Source organism: Histomonas meleagridis (assembly GCF_020186115.1).
Source record: "Histomonas meleagridis strain 2922-C6/04-10x chromosome Unknown contig_51, whole genome shotgun sequence".
In the NCBI taxonomy this organism is placed as follows: Eukaryota; Parabasalia; order Tritrichomonadida; family Dientamoebidae; genus Histomonas; species Histomonas meleagridis.
This window is the reverse complement of record NW_027150894.1, coordinates 1,220,756-1,234,274: the sequence shown is the minus strand read 5'-3', so window position 1 is coordinate 1,234,274 and position 13,519 is coordinate 1,220,756. Positions and strand designations below refer to the sequence as shown.

The 13,519-nt window shown below is 28.6% G+C and overlaps 4 protein-coding genes across 4 annotated transcripts; 2 read left to right on the top strand and 2 right to left on the bottom strand.

Moving 5' to 3' along the window:
• Positions 1-223: 223 nt before the first annotated feature.
• GO595_007273 (ribosomal protein S24e) lies at positions 224-646 on the top strand (the record flags this gene model as incomplete). Its single annotated transcript, XM_067920719.1, has 1 exon — positions 224-646. One exon carries the CDS (start codon positions 224-226, stop codon positions 644-646), a length of 423 nt encoding a protein of 140 aa, XP_067772792.1.
• A 2,689-nt stretch (positions 647-3,335) lies between these two features.
• GO595_007272 (26S proteasome non-ATPase regulatory subunit 14) lies at positions 3,336-4,166 on the bottom strand (the record flags this gene model as incomplete). The annotated part of the gene is made up of 1 exon (XM_067920718.1): positions 3,336-4,166. The coding sequence occupies one exon, from the start codon at positions 4,164-4,166 to the stop codon at positions 3,336-3,338; it is 831 nt and encodes a 276-aa protein (XP_067772791.1).
• A 155-nt stretch (positions 4,167-4,321) lies between these two features.
• GO595_007271 (Bromodomain containing protein) lies at positions 4,322-5,017 on the top strand (the record flags this gene model as incomplete). The annotated part of the gene is made up of 1 exon (XM_067920717.1): positions 4,322-5,017. One exon carries the CDS (start codon positions 4,322-4,324, stop codon positions 5,015-5,017), a length of 696 nt encoding a protein of 231 aa, XP_067772790.1.
• A 2,464-nt stretch (positions 5,018-7,481) lies between these two features.
• On the bottom strand, positions 7,482-9,605 carry GO595_007270 (exocyst complex component SEC15A; the record flags this gene model as incomplete). The annotated part of the gene is made up of 1 exon (XM_067920715.1): positions 7,482-9,605. One exon carries the CDS (start codon positions 9,603-9,605, stop codon positions 7,482-7,484), a length of 2,124 nt encoding a protein of 707 aa, XP_067772789.1.
• Between the last annotated feature and the right edge of the window lie 3,914 nt (positions 9,606-13,519).

Genomic DNA, 13,519 nt, shown 5'->3' with positions numbered 1-13,519 from the left:
ATTTCAAGAAAACTGGTTTACTTGTTTCATTTAAAAATCGTGTAAAATTTTCATCTGTTAAATGTATTGGTGTTGCAAAGGTTAATGAGAAAAAAACAAAAATCATTTATCTTTATCGCCTTGTCACTTTTTAATATTTGGCCGATACGATACATTTATCGATGGCACTTTTTGTAAACTCATATCGTGCGGGTAATGACGGTTTTGGTTGGCCTTTCGGAGAATGTCGAAGGTTACAATGCGCATTCGTAAATACATCGTAAACAAATTACTTGATCGTAAACAGTTCGTTGTCGATCTTAAACACCCAGGAAACAGGGCACCAACACGCGATGAAATCAAAGATTTAGTTGCAAAGCAACTCAAAGCTAACAAAGATCTCATTGTCATCTTCTCACTCGAAACAAAGTTCGGAGGTGGCCGTACAACAGGTTTTGGCCTTATCTATGACAATCTTGATGCACTCAAAACAATCGAACCAAAGCACCGTCTTATCAAGGCTGGACTTGCTGAAAAGAGCAAGGTTACTCGCCGTATGCGTAAGAATACACGTAAGCAAAAGGTAAAGGTTTGGGGTTCAGGCGTTCGTGCACAACGTCATAAGGTTCGCCGTCAACAACGTAAGGAAGCTCTTGAAGGTCAATAAACATAACGACAAATTTGATTTAGTTCTTCTTGTGAATGCAAGCTTTAAGTTTTTACGTTCTTCAACCGCTTTTTACTATACTTTATTTACAACAAGAAGCTAAAATAAGTGCTGTACTAAATATTTTAAATAATTTCCAAATCTTATTTTGAAATATTCCAAAATTATTAAAATAAATATTAAATAAAACAAATAAATATCTTTGGCATTAATATCAATTCCTTTTTGTTCAAGAAGTAATTTAACTATTTCTGTATGACCGTTCCAAGATGCAAGCATAAGTGCTGTATAAAATAATTTAAATAATTTCCAAATATTATTTTGAAATATTAAATTTTTAAAATAAATTTCAAATAAAACAAATAATTATCTTTAGCATTAATAGCAATTCCTTCTTGTTCAAGAAGTAATTTAACTATTTCTGTATGACCATTTTTAGATGCATGAATAAGTGCTGTATTAAATAATTTAAATAATTTTCAAATATTATTTTGAATTTCCAAACTATTATAATAAATTATAAATAAAACAAATAAATATCTTTATCATTAATAACAATTCCTTTTTGTTCAAGAAGTAATTTAACTATTTCGATATAGTTGTTTTCAGAGGTATAAAAATAGTGTATTAAATCCTTGAAATGATTTCTGGGTATTGTTGTAAAAAATCAAATATTAGGGAAAAAATTTATTCACAATAAATAAATATATTTATTAAGATGAATATTAATAACTTATTGTTCAAACAAAAAATCAAAAATTTTAAAATTCATAAAGTTTTCCGCGAAAAAAAAAACAACAATTTTTCCAACAGAATTTTTAATTTCATCAAATTTTGTTCATAAAAATATTTAGATATATCATTTCGATGAAACATATCTGCTTCATATGCATTTTTAAATGATGAATGAAGTTGTTCGCATAAATGAATAATTTCTTAATTTACACTTGCAACTGCATATTTGCCTGTATTATTTACGTTTGCACCATTCATAAGTAAATATTTAAAACAATTAATTGCTGAAAAAAAAGCTGCATAATCAATTGATGTAACATTTTCTTCATTAATGAATGAACATCTTTCATAAAGTTATGTAAGTTGATTTTTTTATGATTTTTTTTTTATTGTTTCTCTAATTATTTTGAAAAAAAAATTATAAAGGAAAATATTATTAATTTAACATATAAAATTAAATAAAATTTATATACTTTTATTGATAAAATAATTTATCTACTTAATGACTTTACAATTTCAATTAACTTAATTAAAAGCGCAACAAACATCAAAATCACCAAAATTCCAACATGTGCCCACTTATATTTCAGCTTTGAGAACACTATAATTGCAACGAAGAATACATGTAAATTAAAGAAGATCAATTTTAACTCATACACATAACCATTTGATTGTATTTGTGTTATCAAAGAAGCTATACAGCCAATGATCATTGCTATCATTGGTATTATGCTATTATACTCATATTTACCCTTGTTCAATAACAAAACACACAAAACTAAATAAAATATAAAAAGACGACTTTCATGTTGCTGGAAAACAACCATAAACATTGCTAAATCGAAACTTTCATTACTACTTGATGCCACATCGAATTTCTCCCATATAATAAAAACTAAATTAGACAAAAATTTCCCATATAAAAACATAGTGCCAAAGACTTTCAAGGCTTGAATTACCATCATCAAAAAGTTTCCTAAATATTTTCCAATTTGAGAAATACCAGAAACAAAGAAAATAAAAAAGACACCAATAGATGGACCTAGGCACTCAGGTCTAAGACAAATTGATAAAGCAACAAATAAATATGAGAAAAAGAAACTTAAAAACCATTTAGTGGAGATGGTTTTCTCAGTAAAGACATTTTGAATAAAAATGTACGATAGAATTATACAAAAAGTGATGATGGCGGTTGAGGGGAATTGATATAAAAGTGCTGTTTGAGGTTCACACAAAAAGTAGAAAACCGATCCGGTTATTGCTATTAAAAAGTTTCCGCCAAGATTTGTGATGTAAACAGAGATAGAGGAAAAGATCATTGGAACTAAAATATAGGAAAGCCATGGAACTGCATCATCTATTGCTGAACACAATGGTTGCTCTTTCTTTGATAAAGGTTGGTATAAATTTTTTTTGGGAATAAAATAATTAATCAGTGAAAAAATTAATATCATGAAAAATACAATGAAAAATACCACCACATTTTCTAGTAAATGGGCTTTTGTTTGTTTGTCGAATGTATTCTTAATCTTTTCATATGTTTCTTCATCAATTTTTTCCTCTTCGTTCTTTGATTTTGTTTTTGAGTCATTTGAGTTGTTGGTTTTTCGTTGTAGTCCAACGCCTGATTTTGATTTTTCTTTTCGATTCTTCATTTTTTAAAAAATCTGAAAATAACCGTTTTCTGAGCATAAATTCTGAGAAATACGATCAAAAAAAGTAATCAGCAAAGAAGTTAATCAAGTTATTGATATTGAAGTATATTTTATGGTTGTATTGTGTTTTATGAATCATAGTGCACAGTATTTTATGGACAATATCATGAAAAAGATAAATTTCATTGTAAACACAACAACAAATACAGTTCTTCCACATTGGAAACTAATTTTTGTATACAAACATCTATCAAAACACGAGTTTAATCAACCGAATATATTTATAATTCATATTTTTCCTAAAACGCGCTCTCATCCAAGAAAATTCTTGTCATTTGTGTTACGCCTTTTTCGGCCATTTCTTTTGAGTTTTCTTTTATATATTCCTTCGGATCAATTTTCCCTATGTGTCTATTTAACAGTTCTTTTTTGTTCATTGCTTCTTCGTCTATTATACTTCTCCGATAATTATCTGCTGCTTTTGTCATATTTTTTAATATTTTTATGTTTTCTTGATCGCGCTTAACAAAGTTCGAAATTTGAAATCCATTGCTCCATGTCGGATGATTTAAAGACATTAAAACTTGTTGCTCATATTCGCTCATTCGATATGCTACGGGCATTTGATAATAAAGTCGGCCAAGACCTCGTACTAACGCTTTGATGGATGGCTTTTCTAAGCTACCGATGAATGAAGTAGTTTCACGCGCTTCATCAGCTTGTTGCATCTGAAGTGGATTATCACCAATGCAACGAAAGGCGCCAATAACAACTTTCCCTCGAACACTTTGTACCGGATCAACAACAACGGCTATACAACGAGGATTAAGTTTCTCCCATGTCATTTGTTGATTGATGTCAACATTGGATAGCCATACACCAAAGCCTGGATGAGAATGATACCAGCCTACAACTTCTTCGTTACGTCCTGTAAGTCTAAGATTTCTCTTCATTTGTTCTTGGAAAACATCATCAATTGATTCAACTGAGGTACCAGTTCCTGTTTGTGGAGTTGGGAAAACATCAACAACTTGAATCGTGTAATCATCAATAAATCGACCTAACATTAATCCAACTACTTCAAGAGGGATTCCAGATTTTCCATGCTTTAACATTTTGAGAAGAGCCATACCACTGATGTGTATAGTTTCTGCTGTATCAAAATGAGTATTCCCTTGACGATTACCAAAGATGCTGTACATTAATATCTAAAAAAATAATTTAAATATATGCCGGTCAAAATACGCTCAAAAAGTCATTCATTAATTTCGGCAAAATTCTGGGAATGGAAATGAACACAGAAAACACAAAAATATGTTTACAAATTATTAATGATTTAATGGAAGAACCTTTAGGAAAGTGCTTAATTGAATATGGTGCAGATGAAATTCCAGACGAAGTTCTTCCAACATTAACTAATTTAAAAGTTATTCAAGAAAGGCTACAAAGAAACCAATACAACACAATAGAAGATTGGGATCGCGATGTACAAATGATACTATATAATGTTGAAAAATATTATGGAAATAATTCGTATTTTTTCATTGTTGCTCAACAATTTACGCACTATTTCAATAAGCAAAAAGAGAAGGTATACAGATTAGGTATTGAAGGATGGACAAGACAATTTATTAATTTACAGTTAAAGATATCTGATTTGATCTCAAAACCACCACCATCTGTTTCAAAAAATTATCCTAAAACATTCCTTAAAAGTATTAAACCACAAGAGTTTTCTGAAAATGATCTGACTTCACTTTTGGAAGATATCAAGAAATTGCCCAAACAAAAGTCAAATGATCTTTTATTTTTCAACAATGTCTTCCGCCATTATGATACAGAATTAGATATCTTCAATGAGCCACTTCGTGTTGACCTTAGAAAGCTTCCTGTTGAAGCATTAACCGAAATAAAGAAGTATGTACATAAACGAATCGAAGAAACATCAAAAAACACTGAAAAAGAACACGTTTCGCATTGATAAAAGAATTTTTTTGTGCTAATACATAGAATAAAAATTAAATAAAATATTTTTTTAATAAATACACACATGAACAATTGGTGATTTCTTTCATTTATGCACAAATAATTTAGATTTTTATCCTGGGAAATTTTGGTTAAACCCAAAATATTCAAAAATAATGTAGAACATGATTTTGGTTTGAGGAGAATGATAAAAATTGAGTAAGGTTTGGTCTTTACTTAGGTTATTATTCGGTTTCGATTGTAATGTATTGGAATAATGGACCAATTACTTCGAAATTGTCATCAAAAAATTTGAACAGAACGTTCTTTAGCCGTTTCTCATTGCGTCCCAAATTGAGACCTAACCAGCGACAAATAATTTCCGCTATTAGAAGGATGTCACCATCTACAAGTTTGTCCCATTTTTTCATTCGAAAAATTTCCCACGTTTGATGTGATTTGTAATCATATTTTGCATGACTTGTATTTCTCTTTTGAGGAGGTTGGCGTTGGGAATCCATAATATAAAATGAAATGATATTTGACTTGAAGAAACTCCTCCCAAAACACGATATTTCTGACGGCAAATGACAATAAACCTCAGAAAACAAAAACTTTTTGATAGTCAGAAACGTCATTGGTTACGTTAGCATTATCCGAATCAAACACACATTCTCAAAAAATATCTTTGGAATTTTTTACATGAATTCGAAATCTATTACATAAATTTGCAAAATTAAAAAAATATAACAAATGAAAGATAATAGAGAAGTTGTATAAATAAATTTTTATTCACTTGTGAATTTCTCCAACATTTCAATGATTTGATCCATGTAAACCATTAACATATTTGAACGTAGTTGTATTGCGTATTCGTATATTTCCGATTCGTTTAGCCTCGCGCATAGTTCATCATGACTTTTTGTATTTTCACTTTTTTTCAATGTAAAAAACAAATTTTTCACAATAGATTTTTGTGTTAAATACTTCAAGCAACTTAATGACTCAATGACTTCCATAAAGAAATCACTTTTTAACAAGTTCACCCTTAGTTCTATATCATTTCTTGGGATTATTTGAGAGAAGCAATAAACGGCCTCGTTCTTTACATCAAAAGTGCCGACATGAAATAAACCATTCAAAATTTCTAATATATTCAAATTGAAGCACAAGCACGTTAACTCATTTGAGACGATACAACCGTTCGATATGATATTTAATGAGTTAACAACAATTTTCTCTGGTTTTGTTTGAAGAAATGAAATAATTAATGGGAAGTTAATTGAGTTCACAAATGCAACATCAGAGTTATAATAAAATATTATTTCTAAACATAATAAACATCCGTAAATTATTTTATCATTTGATGATTGTAATGCTTCATTAAATATTCCAACGAATTCATTCGTCAAAAATAATGTGTATAATGAGTTATTATTTTCAATAAGTTTAACAATTAAAAAAAAGATTTTCGGCTTAACGGTCTCCACAGTGATGAAATTTGAAATTAACAAAAATATCGAAGAGATTTGTTCGTTCGTGAATGATTTATAATATGTAACAATGAAGTAAAAGAGATTTATGAAGTCTTTGAAGAGTTCGTCGTTTGGTGTAATCGTCTGAATCATCCCAAAAAATGAATCAATAATGATGGATTGCATATTGATTGGTAAAAACTCGAATAAGTTCTCTGTAATAGTGATAATGTATGACTTAATTTGAATAACGTTTTCTGTTTGAAGTAGATTATAAATACAATCAATAAATCCAGCATTGATTAAAAAGTTTGCAAGATTAACGTCGGCCTGTTGAGTAATAAATGTAAATATCGAAAGTAATGTATATTTCAAATCATAAGAATTTTGACTTTTTAACAAATAAATCATAAATACATAATTCTGTTCTTTTAAATAGTCCACTATTCTTATGTCATTATATTTTTCCAAAAATTCAGAAATCATTTGAAAATAAGGAAATAATAGTTCGTTATTTTCATCAATTTGATCTAATTGTGATATAACCTTAATAACTCTGTTGATTTCCACTAGCTCTTCTTCACTATGCACATTATCATTTGTTGTAAATCTTTCCGTTGCTCTTATATTGCACATTAGTGAACTAACATAATATGTGTCACTTTTTATTTATTTAAACGTTCGTCAAAATAGTTTGTAGGTTGTTTTTATATATTATCTGATGATAGAAGAAGAAAATATGAATAGCATATTTTCCAAATTGATCTAGAATAGTATGTTAATGTGTTAAATGCTTTCGGAAAAGATGACGTTGTCGTTACATTAAAATTACATCAAACAATAAACCTTTATTATGTTATATTTCTTTGTTTATTTTTGCATGAAATTAATTTTTTTTTTTTTTTTTTTTTGAAAGTGAAGTTCTATTTGGAGAAAAATTTAAAATTTATATACGAAAAATGAAAGAAACACAAAGAACTTTTTATTTAAATGTACAAATCAAGATTATTTCCTCTTCAATATTTTATCTATTTGGGAAATCAAATTCTGACATAAATTATTAGATAGAATGTACAAATTTTTATATGGCACTGGATCATAATTCTGTAGTATTACCTTCATTGCAGCCAATGGTACGTCTCTATATTTTGTTAAGAAGTTCGAATCACTTGTTAATGCCACAAGCTGATTACTCAATAACAACTGAAACATTTTTTGAATTCCATTCAAGCATCTTTTTGCAGATGGTAATGCTATAAATCCAGACCAACTACCGAAATAAGATACATTTTGTAATGCGTTATCAATCAATTGGGGTGTCCAAGAAAAGTGACTTTCGGTTATAACGTTCACAATTCTATCGGCGATCGACTTCACAACTTTTTGAACCAAACCGTCAAACCGCTCTTCTTTGAGTACCTGTTTCAAGTACAACGACTTCGACTCAAGGAACATTACAAGCTCAATCGCGAAGTTGTGTGGAGGGTCTCCCTTTGCCATCATTTTGAATGAGTATGTATCAATCATTTGATCAATAAATTCCTTAAACATCGAATTCAAAAGCTCGATCATATCATCTGTAGTCTTTTTGAAATGAGCAATTATCTCATTTCTTTTAGCTTTAGAAGAAGAGAAGCTTCTTTTAGCTATCATGTTTTCGAAGTAAGGAATACATTTCGGAAACACCATTATACTTGATGTTAACATTGCACAATTTTGCATTGAAGAATCTTTCACTGCAATTTGATAAATATGTGTAGCACAAGATTTCACATACGCACAAAACAGTTCCACAACCTTATTATTATTAGTGTTCCCATAAAAGTTCATTGCGTTATTGATGTACTTTTCCATGGCTTCACAGGCTTTGGGCACCCCGGGGATGAACGGTAATTCGAATGGAAATTCTGTTGGCGGTTCGACGAACTCATAGCGTTCAATTTCTTTGAATTCAGCGGGAGTTTTAACGGTCATAAAATCTGCGGCGTTATCGTCTATCAATTTGTAAATAACCGCTTTTCCTTGTTTCTCCATTTGCTTTCTAAAGCTTTCAGAATGGTTGTTTTGGAAGTCATATAAGCCTTGACAACTAACGGAGCATTGGCTCATTTTTTCAGCAAACAATTGGATTTCTTGGGATGCCATTATTAGGTTATCATAACCTGTTTGTGAAGGAAATACTAAAGTACCTATTGTTAACTTGATTTGATTAATCATATCTTTCCACTTGTCATCAAGAGCAGATTGTGGGATCAAAAAGAAGCCATCACTTGTAATTTTATATTCAGTATAGAAAAATCCGGCAATATGTGAAAACAAAAATCGTATTTGCTCTTTCGGAGTATATTCTTTTGGTGGCTTAATGTTAAAGATGAGGTCAAGTTGCTTAAAACGACGTTGTGTGTATAATTCGCATAAAGATGACAACTTGCCTAATTGCTTTTCAACCATGTAATACTCATATACGCGGTTGTTGGGGAATTTAGGCATCTCTGTGCCGTATAAAAATGATGAGCCAATGTCTTTGCAAACATTTCGAAAATCTGTCATCCAACTAATCATGTCCTTTTCAGCTTCAGCTTCAATGGATGCAATTATCGGCTCAATGTCTCGTAGATATGATTGAATAACAGAGCTGGATGAAATTCGAGAATCATAATCAGAAAGTTCAAGAAGTCTATAAATAGCTACATAATAACATTTCTCACGGATAAGGACATTGATGTTATCTAGTAATTGGAAGAAAATTAAACATTCATGAATTCCTGACAATTTCGTATCAATGATGTTGATGTCTTCACGTGCTTTGACAGTGCTCTGAAGTTGTTGCTCATAATTGTCAATGGCATTGTTAATGGATTTGGAGATTTCATTAACTTCATTTTGTAGATTGTTAGCACGAATTCCAAGAGCTTGGGCACCTTCAATACTACGGGAAAATGTAAGAGAATGTTCACCACACATTGCAGAAATATCAAGATTTTTTTTAGCAATAAATGCTCGAAGATCTTCTAAAAACTTATCAATGTTTTCATTGGTTAAAACAGAGGAAACAAGTGCATCTGTATCGGTGCTAAGTCGAGATTCCATGGCAGCTGCTTGTTCTTCTTGTGTTTGTTGGCTTTTCATAATTTTCGGAATAAAAAGTGGCAATTTATTTGATTTTGGTAAAAACCTTTAAAGAAAACATGTATTCGTATCATATTCGTGAATGATACCAAAAATCTAGAACTTTTAAAGATGATATTACTCGAGTAACTGTTATCACAGATATTTTTCATAAATTTTTAACTATTTGCTATTTTAAGTGTAACTGGAGGTCCTAAGCACAATATAACTTTTACCTGAATTCTTTAATGGTCCATTAAATTTAGATATAAGTTGTATTGCAGTAAGCATTTCTCACTTCCAAAAAATATGGTTTACCAAAATAATTGATAAAAAAGCCACCGGCGGGACTCGAACCCGCAACCCCAAGATTAAGAGTCTTATGCTCTAGCCGATTGAGCTACGAAGGCACCTGTTTTATTTTCAAGTAATTTATTAAAATACAAAAAAATTAAAATTGGAATCAAATGCTAATTCGCAAATTAGCTAAATCTACCTAAATGTATACATTTGCAAGAAAATTTGCAAAATTCTATTTTTATGTGAAATATTGCTTCAATGATTAGAAATGTGACAAAAGAAGCTTTAAATTTAAAAAACATCTTTTATAATCTGTACGAGCCGAGGTTAGCAATTTCCATTTAATTAGATTAAAATATAAAATGAATTCGAAAATTCACTTAATTTTTAATTAAGAATGCATTTTTAGAATTTTTTCTTATTATTTGAAACTAAACCTTTAAATGAAACAAAAAATTTTGAATTAGAAATTACTAAATTACTTCTTAAACGAAAAGAAAGTAAGTTTAATATGAAAAATCTTTATTTATTTCATTAGGAATTTCCAAAATACATTTAAGAAAACAAATTTGAAAATGGGTTTGAAGGGAAATATAATGAATCTGATTCAATTATTTCATTATCAAATGGAGAATGAAATGAAGATAAAAGAAGTTTTTTACTAATTCAAATATTAAAAAAGCTTGAAGAACAAGAACAAGAAAATGAAGAAATACGAAATGAAATTAAAGAATTCGTAAAAAGTAAAACTGACTTAAAGAAAGAAAATGAAGAAATTCGAAATGAAATTAAAGAATTAAGAAATGTAATAAACAATGATAGAAGAAAAAAAGAACTAAAAAAGCAATTATATCTAAAGCAAAATGGTGTTGACATTGCACATATTAACAAAATAGATACAAATAGTATTGACTTTTATTTTTTGTTGATTTTCTGCTTAAAATATTTATTGAAAACATTTATGACAGCACTTATTAATGCATCTTGGAAAGGTCAAACAAAAATGGTAAAAATACTTCTTGAACAAGAAGGAATTGATAATAATGCTAAAGATAAAATTTATTTTAATAATTCCATATTTAAAAGTAATATTTGGAAATTATTTAAGTTATTTAATAAAGCACTTATTCATGCATCTGTAAAAGGTCATACAGAAATAGTTAAATTACTTCTTGAACAAGAAGGAATTGATATTAATGCTAAAGATATTTATTTGTAGAATTTGAAATTTATTTTAATAATTTCTAATTTCAAAATAATATTTGGAAATTATTTAAATTATTTGAAACAGCACTTATGAGAGCATCTTGGAATGGTCATACAGAAATAGTTAAATTACTTCTTGAACAAGAAGGAATTGATATTAATAATAAAGATAAAATTTATTTTAATAATTTGATATTTCAAAATAATATTTGGAAATTATTTAAATTATTTCAAACAGCACTTATGATTGCATCTTGGAATGGTCATACAGAAATAGTTAAATTACTTCTTGAAAAAGAAGGAATTGATATTAATACTAAAGATGTTTATTTGTATTATTTAATATTTATTTTAATAATTTGATATTTCAAAACAATATTTGGAAATTATTTATATTATTTCGAACAGCACTTATGAAAGCATCTTATAAAGGTCATACAGAAATAGTTAAATTACTTCTTGAACAAGAAGGAATTGATATTTATGCTAAAGATATTTATTTGTTTTATATTATATTTGTTTTAATAATTTGATATTTCAAAATAATATTTGGAAATTATTTAAATTTTTTAAAACAGCACTTATGAAAGCATATTTAAATGGTCATTCAGAAATAGTTAAATTATATAATCTTTATCATTGAAATATTTTTTTTTTAATTAATATCAATAAATAAAAAAATTATAATTCAGTTTAATGGGTCAATAAAAATATTCGACTTTTGATAAGGAATCAAAATCATTTCAAAAAGTGAAGATTGGCAAAATATTTTTTTCGGGGGGTCTGATACAAGGAGCACTCTATTTGAATGATAAAATATTTAAAATTTTGATTTAGTTTATTATAAAAATTATACCGATTATTGCATTCCAGTATTTTTCTTAAATCCATTTTTTATAGAGAATCCTTTTATAAAATTAAATGTAATTTTTTTGAGTATTGGATTTAGTAAGTATTAGTATTACTAATCCAATAAATATACGAAATATTCTAGATGATTTGCTGTTCGTGTACATAACTTAGAGAGTATTATATGCCTTCTATTCATCAGACCAAATTTCTGAATTAGGTTTCACTGTTGCACAAATAATTGGAATGAGAACTTATTTCAATATATTATCGTAAATCTCTGCAGCAACTCACATTCTTTTACTGTCCATTTGATCCAAAACCCGAATTTCTTCTCTTTCCAATGCACTTCCTTCGTTGTATTCAGAACCGAAAGAATGACTTTCATCAATTTCGACTATTCCATCATCAATTAAATTTTGAGCTATATCTTTTAGATATTCTTTTTCTGCAATAGATAGAAAAGTTTGAAACCATGTAATTACTGATCGTTTACATACACATGTTTTTTAATATTGTCGTTCTTATATCAAAACCTTCTTCCCAACACGCTAAAATGTGAACAAATCTTCTTAATTATAGTTTTGATTGTGATACCCATGGATCCAATCCAATTGATTTTGAATTTCTCCATGGAGAAGTAATTATTTGAGCAGCATCTATATATAGAACCATCAGGATTGACACACCGAACATATTTGATTTGGTGAATATCAGGAATGATTCCCTATACAGGGGCCCATTTGATTAAGCTTTTGTCATTGTATTATAACACTTGCTTAATGGTTTCGAATTGCGATGGCAAATTCTTTGCTTTACTCCAACCCAAAGTTAGAACTAGATTTTATTATTCTCGATATATGTTTGTTTGAAAATTAATAAGTAATTCGAAAAATTATAACCAAAAAACATGTTGGATACGGCGCACAGAATAAATCTTAAACTCCAATTATTGTGATAAAATTGATTTTTATAGCTATTTCAATACATTGTAAATATAAATATCACAAATATTTTTGAGAGCGATATCGTATAATTTTGAGAACTGAATTTTCTGGTTAACAATCACTTCATGCAAGATGAAACAGGGAAGCCAATAGAACCTAAAGATATCGCTTCCATGCTTACCGACACCACCATACAACAAAAGTATCATATCCAGGTTCCAAGTTATACAAAATTATTATGTGAATCTTTAAGGCCAATTTGTAAAATATTTGTAAAAACAGATAATACAGAAATTATCAGAGCTGTTAATTATTTTTTCGGGTCAGCAAATACAGCTCTTCTTGATTCACTTGCGAATTCCCCAAAAGATATGAAAATTATTTTCAAAATTTTTCATAAGCATAAACAGCCAAATATATATAAAATAGGAACAGCTTCAAATATTTTATCAATTTCTATAACTAAAAATCCAATCAAAGTCATTAATACAATGTGTAATTCACATTTTTTTTTTGTCGATCTTCTTAAATATTTCCAAATTCCATCAATTTGCAATCTCATTACAGAAATTATCAATTCAATAAAAGATCATTCACCGATTTTTATTTGGGGATATTTCTTAGCATTAACAT